Here is a 17,626-nt window from a genome sequence, read left to right as displayed (position 1 = left end):
AACCTAATCTGACCTGACGGGGGTCAATACTCGAGTAGAGTCTTTACTGTATCGTAACTCTATCATACCTCTATCATACATGATACATTACTTCACTTCCCTCTTCCCTCGTCACTATTGGTCTGTTGGGTACAATAAAAACTGCCCATTGGACCCGGCTGACCAGCAAGCCTCACTCGCACATACGCGCATACACAAACACCCTCGCTCCTCTACGACCGTCCCGCCACCTTCACACCACGACAAATGACCTCAAAAGAGCCCTCAACCTCGGCCCCAGACATCGATATTCTTCCACCGAACCTACAAATACACCCACCACTAGTTCCAGAACAACAACTTCCGAGTCCGAACTCCTCTGAGGAATCGCGAAACCTGATCACTGCGAACTTTACGCACTTCCGAGATGACCCTTTCTCATTCCTTCGTGAGATCTCCCTTCATTATAGCGGTACAGGATGGCGTGCATACGACGAACCGATTGGCCAGAAGATATTCTACAAGGGATTCAGCGATGAGATGAAAGCGCGTGTGCTGGATAGCAGGATGTTGAAGGCTAAGCTGCAAGAGTTAGCAGGTCGGAGGGTCGTGATAGAGGATGAAATGGGGTTGTTCGGCGAGGAGAAGAGGCGGCAGAAGAGGCTACAGGAGGTAGAGAAGCAATTAAATGAGGTTGCGGAGGAAATAGTCGAAGGGATGATTTGCAAGTTTGAGAGTAAAAGGTTTATTAGGGTACGGTCCCCGGGCTCAATTGGCATTATTACATTGCTCGATTAACGTGATATGCTTTAGGGAGCATACTTCATTTGCGTCCAACTCCTAGCAAGGACCTACCACCGTGGAATCCACGTCTCGACACTAGAAATCCAAAACCTGCGAGAAACTGCCAAATTAGCTGCGGCGCGCAAGCAATCGCTCATCTTCCTCCCATGTCATCGCTCCCACATAGACTACGTCTCGCTGCAGGTGATCTGTTATCGGCTCGGTCTGACCCTTCCAGTAGTGGTGGCAGGGGACAACCTTAATTTTCCCCTTGTTGGTCCATTCCTCCAACACGCAGGGGCAATGTTCATAAGGCGCTCATTCAGTGGCGACGAGGTGTACACCGCTATTGTTCAAGCATATGTCGATGCACTACTATCTGGCGGGTACAACTTTGAATGCTTTATTGAAGGCGGTCGTTCAAGGACTGGCAAGTTGCTCGCGCCAAAATTCGGCATACTCAGTTTCATCTTGGACTCAATTCTCAGCGGCAGGGTTCAGGATGCTTGGTTTATTCCCGTCTCAACACAATACGACAAAGTCATTGAGACAGAGGCCTACGTTAGTGAACTACTGGGAATCCCAAAAGTCAAAGAAAACCTCTGGGACTTCCTCAGCAGCAGCAAGTTCCTCAACCTCAACATGGGTAGGGTGGACGTCCGTTTCCACGAACCCTGGAGCCTGCGTACCTTCGTCGAGAGCCAGATAGACAAGATCCGGGCTGAGGGCGCAATAGGCATAAGCCTAACCCCCCGACTAATCAACCCGGCGGATGCAAACGTTGGTCAGGACACTGTAGACAGAGCTGACCCCGAAGTCCGCCTCAAGGTCCTACGAAGTCTGGGGTATAGAGTCCTTGGCGACATAAACCGCGTATCTGTTGTCATGCCCACTTCCCTGATCGGCACAATCCTGCTAACCCTGCGCGGTCGGGGAGTTGGAAAATCTGAACTAGTCCGACGGATGGAATGGCTGCGCACAAGAATCCGAGCTAAGGGCGGCAGAGTTGCTCATTTCGGCATTGCGGAGACCGAAACCGTTGTTGAGCGTGGTTTGGAGGTTCTCGGAGAACTGGTTGGTCGAGTAGACGGTCTCGCGGAAGAAACTTTCTTCGCCGTGGACCGGTTTCAGTTAAGCTTCTACAGGAACATGGTTATTCACCTCTTCATCAGCGAGACCATCGTCGCAGCAGCAATGTATACGAGGATCAAACAAGGTGGCGGGCCAGCCAACCAGCGGGTGGAATACCAAACCTTACTAGACCAGGTTTCCTTCCTATCGCAGCTATTCCGCGGGGAATTTGTCTTCCCCACCGAAGGTCTCATAACGAATCTTAGCAAAACCCTTACAGGCCTGTCGGCGGACAATGTGATCACAGTGACCAGCAATTCCGATAGTAAAATCGGATACGTCGAGCTCTCGGATGCGGAACGCAAATGCGGTCGCGAGAACTTTGACTTTTACTGCTTTCTCATATGGCCATTCATTGAGGGCAGTTGGCTCGCGGGAGTCGCGATAATGGGCCTTATCCCGCCGAAGGGGATGGAAGAAGTATGGGTGGACCTACGCGAAGCTCAGGACATGGCACAACTAGTACTTCCCTCTGCCCCCTTCTCTCACCCTCCCCCTTTGTTCCTCGTAACTAACTCCCCAAAGATGGGAAAAACACTCTACCACCAAGGCGATATCTCCTACTTCGAAGCTGTCAACAAGGAAACGCTCAAGAATGCCTTCCAGCGCTTCCAGGAGGAAGGCATAATCACAATCCGGAAATCCAAATCCGGCCGCACCCCGCCACTAATGCGCGTCTCACCGGACTGGATCGCGAATGATCGGCTCTGGGAATTCGTTGAAAAGATCGCCATATCCCGGCGCGAGGGCAAGAACCGGCGCGATAACGAGAGCGTCAGCTCCCGCGTCCTGAAGCTGGCGGAGAGGTGCGGGCGCGAGCTTTTCGAGAGGGGTGGCGTCAGGGATGGGGTCGGGGGTGTGGAGGGGAAGGTGGAGGTTGAGGAGATGGAGATCAGCAAGCCAAGGAGGAGGGGTGGGAGGAGCGGGAACACGAGGGCAAAGCTATAGAGATGGGCATAGTAGATTTGATACCTCTGGGGGGGGGGTTTTTTTTTGGGGGGGGGTGTTTCGACGAGAGAGGAGGGAGGGGGAGAAGGGGATTTCCCGGCTCTTTAAGATCTAATATTACGAGTGCGATAGCTTATGTATTATATGTATACACACACTGTCACTCGCGAGACAGGTTTAGACATACTCGAGCACAGCACGGTACCGTAAACCATTTTTCGAGTGAGAACCCGTGTGTTTCCTTTTAATATGTTGACACCTACTGTACTTGTTCGGTAATTAGCTTACTTAATACAGGACTCAACCTAATCCTGGTACGGATACCGGTACTCGAGCACAGTAACACGCCACCGGTAGACTATTGCGCTTGTGATTGAACGACCTTTGTGAGCACAACTGCTATTGCATACCCTAAAAGCCAACCTTTTATTATTATTATTATTACGAGTGGATCTTAGGTGATGGCATGGTGGTGTTCGCAAAAAGTGTCATACCGCACCAGAGGGCGGCCTGTCACATCTTTCTACTCATCACCTTCGCGGATGACTTCAGGGTTCGGTTGCTTCTGCATGCATACTGCATACTGCGGATGAGCCATCTCTCATCAATTATGTGATATCACAGATTTTTCCTTGAAGCACATTGATAGGAATTGCTGTTATAGTAACGTGATTGTAAGAGCCATTGAAATTATTATCGCTCCGTCGTCCATTCCTCTTTTCCTTTACCTGTAGCGCGCGGGTCCACATTTTAAAGGAAATTTGGGAGTTTCGAGGGTACTGTCGCGGGTGCAACCACCCGTGCTCGATTATCAACTCACGGAATTCCTGTGTGATTTTTTTATGCTTCAGGATTGGTTTATCTAACGTCTATGTTACATACGCAGCATATTCACAGACCTGAGCTTACCTTTTCGGGTAAAGTGTCATTGGACGGTCGTTAAAACAGATCGCTCGAGCTTACCGTTTCATGTACTCGTGTGAATGTATTTACAAGTACAATGTTATTGCGCTCGAAATGACAGTAAATGAAACGGAGACCATGAAATTGACCAGGAAAACAGACCCCTTTTAATTTACTGCAGCTTACATCTGGAATCCCACCATTACTTTTTAGGGGTTAAGCAGCGGTGGTCTTCTCCTTGGGAAGAGGCGTGAACCGCAAGTACGGTTTAACGATGCGGAAGTCAGGGAAGAGGGTCTGGGGGTTGTCAGCAACCACTTGTCTCGAGTAAAGTATCGGGACATACCTTGGCCTCCTCGTTGGTGACAGAAGGGTGGACAATAACATCATCTCCAGGGACCCAGTTGATAGGAGTGGTGATACTGTTTCCATTAGCAGGTTTCTTCCCGGAAGTGACGGGTGAAGGAGTAATTACCGGTGCTTATCGCCAGTCTGTAGAGAGTCGACGACACGGAGTACCTCAGCTGCGTTACGCCCAGTAGAGGCGGGGTAAGACATGATAAGACGGATAGTCTTCTTTGGGTCGATAACAAAGACAGAGCGGATGGTAAAAGCGATTCCCTTGGAGTCAACATTGGTAGTGTCTTGGTAATCAATCCTGCCGAGATCGGGTTTAGCTTTTTAACCTTGTTGACTCTCAGGCTCATTTCACTGGGGAACAAACATGTCGTAAGCGTATGCAACCTTCCTCTCCTTGTCTCCAATAATAGGGAATTTGAGGCTGCATTGGTTGACCTCATCGATGTCTTTGATCCACTCTCCATGAGACTCGATGGTGTTTGCGGAAAGACCAATGAGCTTGACACCACGCCTGGTGAATTCGGGCTCGAGCTTAGCGAAGGCTCCCAACTCGGTGGTGCAAACGGGAGTGAAATCTTTGGTGATCAGCGGTGAGATAAAATATAAAGCGGAAAAGTGTGTTTGTACCCTCGGGGTGCGAGAAGAGAACGACCCAGTTGTCTCCGATGAACTCGTGGAACTTGATGGGGCCCTGGAAATGGTTAGTGAAAGCCACAATGGGGGAGGTTCCTTGGAATATGGAGACAAACGTTGGTGGTCACAGCTTCAAAGTCGGGAGCAGTGCTTCCGAGGCGGAGGCTAGCTTGGGGTTAGCATATGTTTCTGTCTGATCAATCCAATGATACTCACGTTCCAGCTGGAGTCTGAGCAGCCATTGTATACTAACGTGTGGATGGTTTCTGGTGAGGGGAGTTATGTATTGTCGAGCAGTTTGCTGAGACCGGCAAGAAAAGAGGAAGGGAAGAGAAGTCTGGTGTAAATAAAGGGCGGGATGTCGTGACCATGGAAAAGAGGGGCAATGCGACCCACCATCCTATTGCAAGACAAGCCAAACCCATCTCACGCAATCGAACCTAAGCATTATCGTCGTGGAGGGGAAAGGCTGGATGATGCCATCAGGAGGTCTATCTATTGGTCAGTTCTTTATCTGTAGCACCACCCGTTTTCAGAGGAGTGTAGAGTTATCTGTCAATGACATGCGAAAACCTCTTTAGGGATTTGCACTTTTATAACCGGGAGCGATCACAAATCCAATCCTGAATAGAGGACAGGACATTGTCCTCAACACCGAAGCAAGCGGAGGAATCAAGGAAAATAATATGTTACAAGAAATTTCTTTCTAACTCAATTACAAGTACTTGTACAAGTACCGGCATTGAAGAGTTAAAATATTTTTGATGCGCTGCCCCATTTGGGATATTAGTGTGTATTATCATACTATCCCTTGGTCTCTCTGAAACAGGCGAATTCGTACAAGCACAAGTATAAATCGACTAAATTTTGTCCTAACGTACTTGTACTTGAACGAATCCAGGCACGCTAAGCTGGTCCTGGAATAATCGGAGTTTTGTGATTTGCTGAGAATATTATACCGCCAAGAGTGCTGAGACCGTTTGAGCTGAAAAGACTCAAAATCCGATTTTCTGTCTAGGTTCTGTTAACCATTTGCCAAGTCTAGCCATAGCGCCCCTAGATACGAACTTGAATTTTGCGGAGAGACTGGAGGATACTCTCGCGCGCTCACAAAGCGTAGTGATCCCCGTGACGATGCGGTAAATGGACATCACCAGAGTGCTAGGGCGAGAGATTTGCTTTTTCTACCTGCATATACTCGTACAGTATCCTAGGAGGTAGTAAGTAGTTGCACATGGGGCCAAACAGGCAATCGTGAGAACTTGGGAAACTCTTCCCCAGGCTGTGGATGACCAAAAGTCTTAAGCACTTGATGGTATTCCTTGAAGAGTGACTCCATAATGGAAAGATAGTTTCGATGGGATAGATTCCAGGTTATATGAGTACGGTATGTGGTAGTTTTCCAGGCCATGAGCTGTAAAAGAACGGCTTAGAGTAGGTGATGCTGTTTTGTGCTGTTTTGTTTTGTATCATAATAATATTATTGAGTGATTTCCCACTGTCTCGCTATAGGCTCGTTATTGGTCCCGCTACCACTGCCCCATGGGTGTCCAACTTCGACTCGGCGGGGGCGGGTATGGGACCGGTTGGTCAGTAGCTTTTGTTGATCTTGGCATATCCCCCGCATCAAGATCAATGATGACAAAGAAGGGACAAGTTATCTGAAACATACTTTTTAGTGAGCAAACGCTGCGGAAATGTGACATTTTCCAATGTTACAGATTCAGCTAAGGCTTTTTCGCTGTGGGAGAGAAAGGTTCCCGCTAACTTTTTAACTTCTTTCCACAATTTGTAACTGTTTAACATGTTTTCAACGGGGGAGATGTGTTGGTGCGGGCGGGGTCAAAGTTTCTGTTGGCGGTAGGGAGCGAGTGGTACGGCTGCACTCCGTTGTCCTGGATGGCCAAGATCCTGAGTGGGCCATTCGGGACAGGGGAGGGCATCCGGGAGAGTGAAGCGGTGGACAGAACCTTTTTTTTGGGGGGGTAAGAGGCAAGGAGGGAAGTAACAATACTCGAGCAGTGATAACTAGGGACTATTCCATAGAAGGTCTAAGTGTGGAGTAGAGAAGTAAAAGATATGATACAAGGAACGGGCTGAAATTTTCAATAAATAGCTCGGCGGTGCTCAATATTTGGCTTTCCCTTTTTAGTCCTGGGTCTTCATGGTACCCCCTGCAAAGTTCTCATATGGACGACATCCTTTCCTGGGTCCACAACGTCCACTGGTGCAATTAGGAATTGACTGGAATCTGGACCCGGTATGTGCTGAAGACTCTACTAAGGGTGAGGGGGGGCTATTGGAAGGAGGGATGTCCTTGAACAGGTGTGGTGCCGCGTTTTATCATAAAATTGAATAAGCCGGAAACCCGGGCCAGATATATTTCTATCTGAGCGGGATAGAAATTTTTAAATTTCAATCCGGTCCTAAAAAACTCAAAGTTCGGAACCTTGGGGTATACTGTATTTATTTGTGCCAGTGTCTTGGAGGTGTTTGTAAGGTATTTGGAATATCTGGGCATTATTGTTCGTGCTCTTCCCAAGGTGTGCCCAAGGGAGGAAAAGATGTTCTGTAGCTGTGCTGTTTTTTCCTTTTATAAAGACAACTATACAAAAGCAGGGTCAAGCGTTTGATGAAATTAGGGCTTTATACATGTACCAGGAAAAATGGACCCGAGCACGAGTGGCAAAAGTTTGTACTATACAGTATATGGTAGATTGTCTGTGCACATCTGAGCTTCCATGTAAAAAATTCGGACGTGAAATGTTCTGGTTTGTTCTTCCTGGAGCAGGTGGAAAGATTTGGCGATCAAAATATTTGGTCGTGGTATATAATACATAGATGATAATCAAAGGTCTACATGTATCATACAATAATGATTTATTGAGTATCATGCGAGTAGGTTATGTTAGCATTAGTTAATGATTAGGCCTGGTGACCTGGTTCCTTGATCCCACCCTGTTGATATCATATGTAACGGGCCTGAAATTGGCTCTGGAGCTGAGGATCCTGGATGCCGACTTCGCTTTTACTTTTCTCCCTTCATGATGGTATGATTTGAAGGCGTGCTCCGGAAGCATAATTTTAGCTGGGGTGGTTTCAAGATATTCGAGAAAGGGTCAGAATATGACCTTTTGATTGAATTGAGTAAGAAGCCCGAGATTTGTGGGGCTTTCTGTCTTCCTGGCGCAATTATCATAACAACTTCTGGTAGTATGATAATATTGGTAACTCTAACCGGATATACTTTATAGACACTCTACTGGTTTTTAGGGCATAAGTCAATTTTATTTTGAATTGAGGGATGTTGGAATGATAGTAGCTAGAGTTTGGCAATTGGAGTCATAAAAATCCTGGGCCTCTCTATGCACAGCTTGGCCATGAAGTGAAAGATAACTCGGGTGAGTGCGATACCAGTACCGGTATTAGTATTGGAGCTTTGCTGTACTTAATCAAATCGTGAAGAGCTATGTCTAGCCTGTTACGGGGATATCATATAACTTATAGCGGAAGTCAAGCCGTTAGTGTTGGAGTGACTAATGGGCATGCGGTTAGGCTGATATGTGGTGTGCGGGAGGATATGTAACATAGTTTTGATTGACGTTTGTTGCCATTGCACATCAGGTATCGGGTATTTGGCTCTATGATTCTTTCACACCATGATATACATATGATATGCCATTCGGCACTGGTAGCTGGCATAGACTCTAGGGTTCAGGGAGGATCATGAGATATCAGGATGGTTCCAGATTATTGGAGATCGCAGAGGATCTTGATTGGTCAGGTTGGTGTGTTTCTTGAGGGTTCATTTGGCTTTCTTGAAGTTCTGGAGTTGGGGAGATATATATCCCCCAGTATGTTCTTAGCCAGCATGATGGATAGCGCATCCTTCTTTCCCCTTTTTTCCCATATATTTTTGGTCTGCTTCATCCAGGGTGACTTTAGACCTACCGCTGCGTTTCTGAGTTGTCTGTTGGGTTAGGCCACTCTATGGCCTTTGAACACTTCCTTTGCCCGTACTGCCCGCAATACAGGTGCCTGCTCTACCGGTATGATGCTTGTACTTATCAACCAAAATCTAGCACCCCATTTATACTAGTGGGTCGAGCAGGTCCGTCCTAGCTGAAGTGGTCTAGTCTATTGCCAGCGCGCAACGAGTATGGAAGCCTAACTATTTGGGGAGGATTTGGTAAATAGAGTTGCTACAAGTTTACCGGAACTTCTAGATTTCTGCCTTGCGGCATATGCTATTATAATATGAAGAGTTTGGCTCCCATGGAAGCTACATGTACCCATTCCTGGTGAGCTATCCCTTTAGCGGAACGGAGTTTGTGCCATCCGCCAGGATAAATGGGGTGCCGGATCTTGGCCGAGAAGTGGGAGCACTCGCGTCTTTGCCGAGGATACCGCCGGGTATTCTTCGCAGGGACGGGCGAGTAAGATCTTGCAGCTAGAGCGGTGGATTTAGGAGATTGAAGTTTCCTTCATTAAAGGGATCTTAGGACATACCAGAGGGTGTTTGCCATGTATTTTACCGTATGGCGCCAGAGGATTGTGATTAGCGATCTGGCCATGTTTCCAAAATGCTGAGTGATGGCTCATGATGACATATGTGCGGTCATGTCCAAAATGCTTTCATAACCCTGGATAATGTATCTCAATAGTCAACATTTGTCTTAATAAATATACTAATTAGATGTTTGATAAAATTGGCTTTAAACCTAAGATATCATACTTAGAAAAGCAGTCTTTTATTCTAACTTAAGGTAAAAAGGATAAAATCAAGAGGGAGTTTTTATTAGAATAAGAGAAATTAGATAGGAATTTAGAAGTAAGCAGTTTTTATTAATAAAGCTACCAAATTATTAGATATGAAATAAATCTTGCAGAATGAACAGTCAGCCATAGAGCTGGCATGATAAGAAGTTGGAAAGAGAAAGTTTAAAAACATAATATTTAAGTTTGGAAGGATTAATATTAGATTTATGCTGTAATTATATATGATAAAAGGCTGAGTTAATTCTGATCAGGATGAGGACTAAAAAGGAATGGGGAGTAAAAGGAATAGACTTAGTCTTAATATGTACCTATATAATACCAAGATCTACTATTTTTATCATATTTTCTTCCTAGAGGTACTAAACAAAGCCCCTTGAACTATATTTATTACTGCTGATAATGATACTTTATAGCATAGTAGATTAGAAAATATCATAGAAAGTTATAAGAGTATATAATATAATAAATATTTTATAATTTCTTTAACATTTAGGCTTTCAGCCTACTAGACCTCAATCTTATTCAAATTGAGAACACCTGGGCACTTTTCAATAAAGTTTTTGGAATGCAACTCCCCAAGTTAGAATGAAGGCCTCAAGGTGCTGCTGAATTATCTTAAGCAGTGGGGGGAGGAAGGTGTGATCTTACACTACAAAAGACTATTAATCAATAAATTACAGGATATTTAAAACACTTTAGGTTGTGCTAGATGGAAATTGAAGCCATACAAAATATTAGTATTTTGAAATTGTTACTTTTATTTCTACTTTATCTTTCTTCTAATTGAAATAATATTCTTAAGTGGTAGTTGTAAAATCTACTGTTCAGTTTGGTTGTATTATTGCTTTAGGGCCTACAGAATCTCATCAGACAGAACTGTACTTGTACTTTATAAATAGAGTGGAAAAGTACGTCGTGGAATCTTGAGTACTGTACTTGTACACTAAGAATTATTCAGATAAAGGGAGGAGGTTAAGTTATTGGTCTCTTTTGGCTTTTACAGTCACGTTTATAGAGTTTCCATACACACTCCCAAGTGCAACTACTGGGACTTGGAAATTCTGAGTTAGTACCCTCTTTCTACTACTTAGTAAAACAAATTATAATAAAGGTTTACAACCTTCCTAAAAGCATATCTATAAACAGTTATCTGAAAGGCTCTTGCTACTCTCCCGCTACTAATAGGTAGAGAGGTAGGGGGCAGGCTTTTTTTTCAGCCAGTCCATCGTGTTCCCCTCGCAATAGAGTAGTTGATAACTTGCACAATTCCTAGATCGGATGGTACATAATTATGTGGGTTTGCTTGTCCTGCATATTAGATGTATAGATAAAATCCATAATTTAATTGAAGGAAGAGATCCCTAGGATATACACTCGCACTCTAAGCGAGACATAACTTCCTCCTAATACTTATAATTCTTTTGATGGTATGAATTTGGGATCCATCCTAACGAGGGATGATTGAGCAAGGAAAATTACCATTTTGACTTAATGTGCTATTGATACACCGGCAGTGCGCATAGCTGTTTGATTGGGGGTTGAAGTCCGCTCGCCCCGCAAAGGCACTCGCCCCATCTAGCTTATGCTGTCGATCTCTCTGATACTTGCAGACCCCAAACCTAATAAAACTCTGGGGTGCTATCGGGCAGTGTGCTTGACGTGTGGCATTATATAATGAGCTCACACTTTTGGCACTTCGCACCGGAAAAATCGCCTTTGATATCCTGATCCAGGGTTGACAGAAAGCTCTCTCGCTCGGAAAAATACCTCTGCATTATTCTCCTTCGCTCTCTACCTGGTCAATGTTTTTTCATATTTTCTTTCAACCAATTTGAAATTCTCAATTGCCACACTCTCAACCCAGCCCCATCTAAAAGTGCGGGGCACGTTTTGGAGAACAAACCATTCCCGGGGTCTTTCCAGAGTCGGTGTCCTCGGAGGCCACGCGGATGAAACAGGGCAACTACCGGTACTATCTCCGGTGCGGCGGTTTGCCGGCCTCCGACCTTAAAAGGGATTCGGCTTGGCTAAGGTATAGACGACAAGCGAAGCGCTTGATTTTTCAGCCTTCCAAAACTGGCTTCATGACTTATCACCTAATTTATTATCCTTGACCAGGTGTAGATCCACTGCGCCAAGTCCCTAGGAAGGATCATAGATCACTCAAATATCCTCCACGATATCTCCTATTGCTAATTCTGGAAACATGTTACTACTATAGTGGCTTATCAGTATATAAACCTGCCCCAACCAGATTCCCTTGCCAAATATGCGTGTATCCCGAGATATGCTTGTGTCCGTTTAGAAGGGGCTGCGTTATTTCTCCTTCCTTGTTCCTTTGGGCCCCCGGCCTTCTATTCGGCCACTTGGGTCGGTCATATGTTTTCAACCAAGGGTTGTCGATATTAGATGCTGCGGCGGTATGATGCGGTGATTAAGTTATATTGACAAGGTCTTGCCTGGGGCTCTAAAGGTGGGTGGGGCAGGTGGATCACATTATTTTGGGGGGGGTTTGGGTCCGAAATACAAAATTTGTTCCTATAAAACCAACCGGTCCCGGCAAGCGACCAATGCTTTCTTTACCGTTCCTCTTCAATTAAGTTTGATCTTGGGTTTTGGTACCAGCTTTGAATTGAGTGAGTTGCTACCTCAGAAGCAATGCCGCGGCCACGAGCGCCCCAAGAGGGACCCGAAATAATCAAACACGTTCTTCCAACTGTTTTCGACCTTGAGAAAATTACCATCGTAGACGATTCGCCAGCGCCACCATATGCGGAAAAGCTGCCATCCGGATTCAGTTATCTAGAATGGAACACGCCTCCAGAAGCCCTCTTTGCGGACCCAGAGCAACTACCCAGCACAGTAACGTGCTATACAGATCCATTTACCTGGCCGAGAGCGCAGAAGAACGCGATACTGATTTTAACGTCTCTTTCTACTGCTATGGGTGCATATTCGGCTGGTGCTTATACAAGTGGGATTGACGAGATGATGGAGGAATGGCATGTTAGCAGAATAGTCATGTTGCTTGGAATCACGACATTTACAATTGGCTTTGCGGTGCCGCCTTTGGTGCTGGGACCTCTGTCTGAGGTATGTTTTTGTGGTTTTTTTATCTGGGGTTGGGGGTAAGTTTGGGCCTCGAGAGTGGGAATATGTGCTTGTTATTGCCGAGAATACCGGTATGGATCTTGTAGGTTGGGGTAGTGGTGCTGATCTGATGAGTCGTTAGGTGTATGGGCGACGAGATCCTTACTTAGTTACTTTTGGGCTGTTCAATGGTTTGTCTGGCCAATGTTTCTTGAGTTCCATAACTTACCTATTCTTAGTCTGCCATATGCTCTCGGCTCTCTCTCACTCGGCCACTGGGATGATTGTCACTCGCTTCTTTTTGGGTGTTGGCGGAAGCACCTTCGGTGCTATGATCGGTGGCATCATATCAGATATCTTTCACGCACCAGACCGCGGTTTGCCAATGGCACTATTCTCAATGGCTGGGATGGCTTTCACCGGTCTTGGACCGCTCGTGAGTGGGGCCATTGTGGAGAATCTATCTTGGCGGTGGATCCATTGGGTCCAATTGATATTCAATGGGGTATTGATGGCAATAGCGTTTCCTATTCTCAAAGAAACTAGAGGAAGTGTGCTACTGAGCCGTAAGGCTAAGGCCTTAAACAAGTTTCTAGATGAAAGAGAAGATCGAGGGGTAAGATGGAAAGTGAAGGCCGATGAGGAAAGGGAGAGCATTTCCCTGATGGTCAGGGTGGCGTTGACTAGGCCGTTCAGGTTCCTTGTCACCGAGTCTGTTGTGTTCTGGTTCAGCTGCTGGTTAACCTTTGCGTGGGGGATTCTGTATATGTGGGTCAACAACTACCTAAGCGTATTGAAGGGCCACTTCTAATACGGCTTCATACAGGTTCTTAGAAGCCATTCCCCTAGTGTTCGTCGAAAATCACGGGTTTACTGTTGCCCAAGTTGGCTATGTATTCGCAGGTATTAACACTCTCAGCCCTACTCGTCATCTCTACTAACGCCGCATAGCAATGCCTATTGGTAGCGTAGCAGCTCTTTGCTGCAACTCCCTGGTAGAAATGAGCACCGAGAAATACTTGTCAAGCTCAACTCCAAACCCCGAAGCCCGCCTCTACTCTGCCTGCACAATCGGCTGCCTCCTACCAATTGGCTTGTTCTGGTTTGGTTGGACTTCCTTCCCATCTCAGCACTGGATACTCCCGACTGTGGCCGTGGGCTGCGTAACAATGGGGATCTACTCCATTTACCTCGCTGCGTTCAACTATCTCGCCGACACGTACCACCGGTACGCAAGCTCTGCACTCGCCGCCCAAAGCTTCTGCCGGAACTTTTTCGCTGGTGGGTTTCCGCTCATAGCGGACATGATGTACCACCGTCTGGGTTTTGCTGGGGCTTCGAGTCTTCTCGGGTGCGTAGGGGCGCTATTGACCATTGTGCCCTGGGTTTTGATGTTTTATGGAACAAATATTAGAGCTAGGAGCAAGTTTGCTAAGGTATTCCAAACCGTGCTCTAATCCTTGTTGTGGAATCGGGACTAATTTTTTGGCGTAGGAAATCATGAACACTTGAGGAACCTTTTCCTTGTTGGTTTCCGCAAGCATAATGTCATATAGTCATAAAATATTCTCATACTTGTTGTTTTTCTACTGATTTTACTGTTTTATTCAATGGCGTACACATACATACATACATAAATACATGCATGATGGTTGGGTATAGCGCATCATCGTCATATCTTATACAACCTCCTAGAGAGTGTTGGTGTGGTGGGTGATACGATGTTTAATTTGTTGGTTATTTAACGCGGGACGAACTCAAGGATCTTGGACAAAGGACCCGCCCAGGTGAGTATAGATGGTAGTTCTGATCGCTAGCCACGATATCCTTCCAAGCATACGGGAGTGCCTGCCACCTTCTTTGGACTCTCCCGATGTTTCAAAGCTTGCGGGACCCAATAGGGTGGAGGTAGCACTAGAACACTGCACCCGAGGCTGAGCATGCACTCAGTAAGGAATCTCAACGCTGCTAGATCCACAAAGGCTCTTTCCCGCGATGGCTTGCACCATCTCTGTGAGGTATCATGTCAGTGCACGTCGATCAAATTGGAAAACCATTTCTGCTGGCTGACCCCTCATAAACCTCTCTGAAGACAAGGCTTATGTCTTTCGATTCTTACGGATAAAACCCGGGCAAATATGGAGCACACTAGTGACCGAACTCTTGTAAATTGTACTGGTACAAGCGGACGGTTATATTTGTCACGTGCTTTATCTTGGTACAGTACACTGGGACAAGAAGGTTCACCGAATTTCTCTTATCAGACACACGTGACTAATTCATCTACCGGCCCCAGCCGTAATTTCTGTGAGACTGTGAGACAAGGATCCTTCCTCCCTCTCTGCTCGAGGACAAGTACAGTACAGTAGACTCACGGCGCCGACAGTGGTACTGTACCCCTGCCTCCCCTCTCAAACCCAAACACACACGACGTTGTTAACCTGGTGATAGGAGCACCCAAGCATGGAAAACAGAGCGGAACCGTAAACCGCTTTAGCAGTCTAACGTGAGTGCGGTGCGGTCTGTACCCGGTTTGCGATGGAAGTTTGCATAAGGAGCTGGGAGAGGGGGTAGTGTGTAGTCTATTGATAGGCTAAAACCCGTACGGATCAACAACGTAGAAAATTAAATAATACTCGAGCAGACAACATTTACTACCGTATCTAAACTCTTACACACAAGTGATTAGAATTCAACCAATAGCATGTAAGCCAACACCATAACCGGTATGTTCGAGTGCCCCTAAATTTAATGCTACGATAAGTGGCGAATTTGGGCACAGTAGTAAAACATTCTCTGTCGATTCATTGGCCCTGTCATCAGCAAACTGGATCTTCCTTCACCTATTCAGGATCCGATCATCACACAATTCGAGTTGCGTCTCGGCTTCGAATCAGGAACAAACTGCTCGTAGGGATGGGGAACCCGTTAGTCTTGGCTGACGTAGCTTGACGAATATCCTCCAAAACCCTGGCCTCTCCATCCCACAATTACCCGCCCACCCGCCGCCCGTCGACCTCCCGTAACTTGCTCTGCCCGAACAACGACACCGCGAGCCATGAAAAATCTTGGATTTTGTTATGACGGCCCGGCGTGTCATACCCTGTATCACACATTGCATGTGGTAAATCTTGGTTTTCGTAGATGATGTTGTGTCTCGGTATAAATAGACTTCATATATTTCTATGCGGAAGGAAGGTTATTAACTATTTGGTGGACCGTCACTGTTCTCTTCCCCGGTTGTCTAACAAAAAACAGAGATGTCTGGCTTCCTGAGTCGTTTCCGGTTTGGTTCTTCGATGGTTACTGAGAAACATGTTCATCCGGCTACTCCTCGGGCGAGTACTACAAATCCTAATGGTCTGGGACAGATTGATACCGGGGCGGCGGCTATGGCGGGAGATATGGAGGCAGGGGAGGAGGAGTGCGAGGGCTGGATTGATCCATACGGAGGCCCACCTACATTTAATCAGTGGTTTAAGTGGTATTGGCATGATGTTCTTGCGTGAGCACCTATCACTCAAAACTCAGCTCTGATGAACAGAAAATTAACAGCGGTATAGATTCATCTTTCTGATCGCCATTTCGTTATGGCTACTCATGTGGAGTCCAATTCCCTACCGGAAGTTATTTACTGTGACAGCCAATCCAGGAAATCAAGTAGATGGGTGGGTGCCCTGTTATCTAGGTCTAACCTTCAACCAAATGTAACTCTGACAAACTAAATTAGTTCCTCCGAAATCGTAAGCTCCTTCGCCCACCCCAAGCGCAAACAAATTATTCCCATCATAGCGGACGCCATGATAGCAGTCTTCATCCCAATAATCTCCATAATCCTAATCAACACCCTAGGAATCGCAACCCACGGCCCGCACGGCAAGCGTCTACGCACGGCTGGAATGCGTGGCGGCGCCCTGCTTGGCCGTGGGTCTTTCTGGAATGTCAACAACGGCTGCATGGGGGTAATCTACTCCGTCTTGACCGGTGCTACCCTGCAAATCATTATAAAGTTAGTGATCGGAGGGCTGAGGCCGCACTTCCTCACTGTTTGCGATCCTCAAATCGACGGCGTTCAAGGAATGGGATACGGGGGGTTATATTTCGACACGAGTGTCTGTAGAGACCACACAGACCCCAAAAGACGAGACGAGATCGCCAACGCGATGCAGAGCTTCCCATCCGGCCACTCCATCGCCGCCTGGGCCGGCCTCTTGTACCTAAGCCTGTACTTCAACGCGCACCTAAAGATATTCTCAAACTACCACCCCTCGTACTGGAAACTCCTCCTCTTCATTACGCCCATGCTCGCAGCCACACTAATCGTTGGCTCACTGTCGCTGGACATGAGCCACAATTGGTACGACACAGTTGTCGGTTCGGTAATGGGCGTTGTCATGGCCATTCTCTCATACAGGATGTGCTTTGCTGCGGTTTGGGACTTCCGTTTTAATCACATCCCGCTCGCCCGGGATCCACGGATCCCCGGATTCGGTTACAGCATCGAGGAGCTGGAGGATTGGAGTGGGGGATGTGCCACCAGAAGGGGTGGCTGGGGCGTTGCGAGACGGTACACGACTTTCAACCACAGGTGGGGTGCCCCGGGGGATTGCGCATTTCAGAGTGCCGGGGTGAGTAGCGGGTTGGGGGGTGTCGATTCTATGGACGGGCAGAGGCGCCATTGACACGACCATGAATACCCGAGTGGAACGTATGAGTACGGTACTCGAGTACCGTACTCGAACACAGCGAGAAGTGGGCTGATGGGGTTGGCTGTGCTAAATGGAGCCGGGGGGCCCCCGTTTAATCCCAAAACTAAAAACAGAATACAATATGTCATTTCCTTTAATTTCACCTTCCTTTTCCTGCCTTCTAACTCCATTCCACCGGGCAGCAAATGATACCTTTCCATTCACCACCTTCCTATATTTTCATTTCCATATACCCCCTACATCCCCCACCAATCACCCACCTGTCCTGTACCTTAATACCAAGTAAAATATCATACCACAAATTAACAATC

The 17,626-nt window shown here is 46.7% G+C and overlaps 4 protein-coding genes; 3 read left to right on the top strand and 1 right to left on the bottom strand.

Annotated features, from left to right (window-relative positions):
• Positions 1-246: 246 nt before the first annotated feature.
• GSTUM_00008957001 (uncharacterized protein) lies at positions 247-2,862 on the top strand (the record flags this gene model as incomplete). Its single annotated transcript, XM_002840397.1, has 4 exons — positions 247-732; positions 793-2,355; positions 2,419-2,730; positions 2,857-2,862. The coding sequence occupies 4 exons, from the start codon at positions 247-249 to the stop codon at positions 2,860-2,862; spliced, it is 2,367 nt and encodes a 788-aa protein (XP_002840443.1).
• A 944-nt stretch (positions 2,863-3,806) lies between these two features.
• GSTUM_00008955001 (uncharacterized protein) lies at positions 3,807-5,043 on the bottom strand. XM_002840396.2 has 7 exons: positions 4,954-5,043; positions 4,854-4,902; positions 4,732-4,795; positions 4,469-4,679; positions 4,220-4,402; positions 4,091-4,166; positions 3,807-4,041 (listed from the first exon to the last, which is right to left on the bottom strand). Exons 1-7 carry the CDS (start codon positions 4,977-4,979, stop codon positions 3,961-3,963), a joined length of 690 nt encoding a protein of 229 aa, XP_002840442.1. The 5' UTR covers positions 4,980-5,043; the 3' UTR covers positions 3,807-3,960.
• A 7,080-nt stretch (positions 5,044-12,123) lies between these two features.
• GSTUM_00008954001 (uncharacterized protein) lies at positions 12,124-14,063 on the top strand (the record flags this gene model as incomplete). XM_002840395.2 has 6 exons in its annotated part: positions 12,124-12,613; positions 12,777-12,797; positions 12,846-13,046; positions 13,128-13,374; positions 13,433-13,509; positions 13,558-14,063. The coding sequence occupies exons 1-6, from the start codon at positions 12,175-12,177 to the stop codon at positions 14,061-14,063; spliced, it is 1,491 nt and encodes a 496-aa protein (XP_002840441.1). The 5' UTR covers positions 12,124-12,174.
• Positions 14,064-16,406: 2,343 nt separating this feature from the next.
• Positions 16,407-17,626, top strand: GSTUM_00008953001 (uncharacterized protein; the record flags this gene model as incomplete). XM_002840394.2 has 1 exon in its annotated part: positions 16,407-17,626. One exon carries the CDS (start codon positions 16,407-16,409, stop codon positions 17,286-17,288), a length of 882 nt encoding a protein of 293 aa, XP_002840440.1. The 3' UTR covers positions 17,289-17,626.

Source organism: Tuber melanosporum (genome assembly GCF_000151645.1).
Source record: "Tuber melanosporum whole genome shotgun sequence assembly, scaffold_50, strain Mel28".
Taxonomy (NCBI): domain Eukaryota; kingdom Fungi; phylum Ascomycota; class Pezizomycetes; order Pezizales; family Tuberaceae; genus Tuber; species Tuber melanosporum.
Note: the sequence above shows the minus strand (reverse complement) of the source record. Positions and strands in the feature narration are given on the sequence as shown.

Coding starts and splice junctions, on each gene's coding strand:
- GSTUM_00008955001 (XM_002840396.2), bottom strand. CDS start 4,979: ATGGCTGCTCAGACTCCAGCTGGAAC. Junction 4,796..4,853: donor TTGAAGCTGTGACCACCAAC/GTTTGTCTCCAT, acceptor AACCATTTCCAG/GGCCCCATCAAGTTCCACGA. Junction 4,167..4,219: donor CAGACTGGCGATAAGCACCG/GTAATTACTCCT, acceptor TAATGGAAACAG/TATCACCACTCCTATCAACT.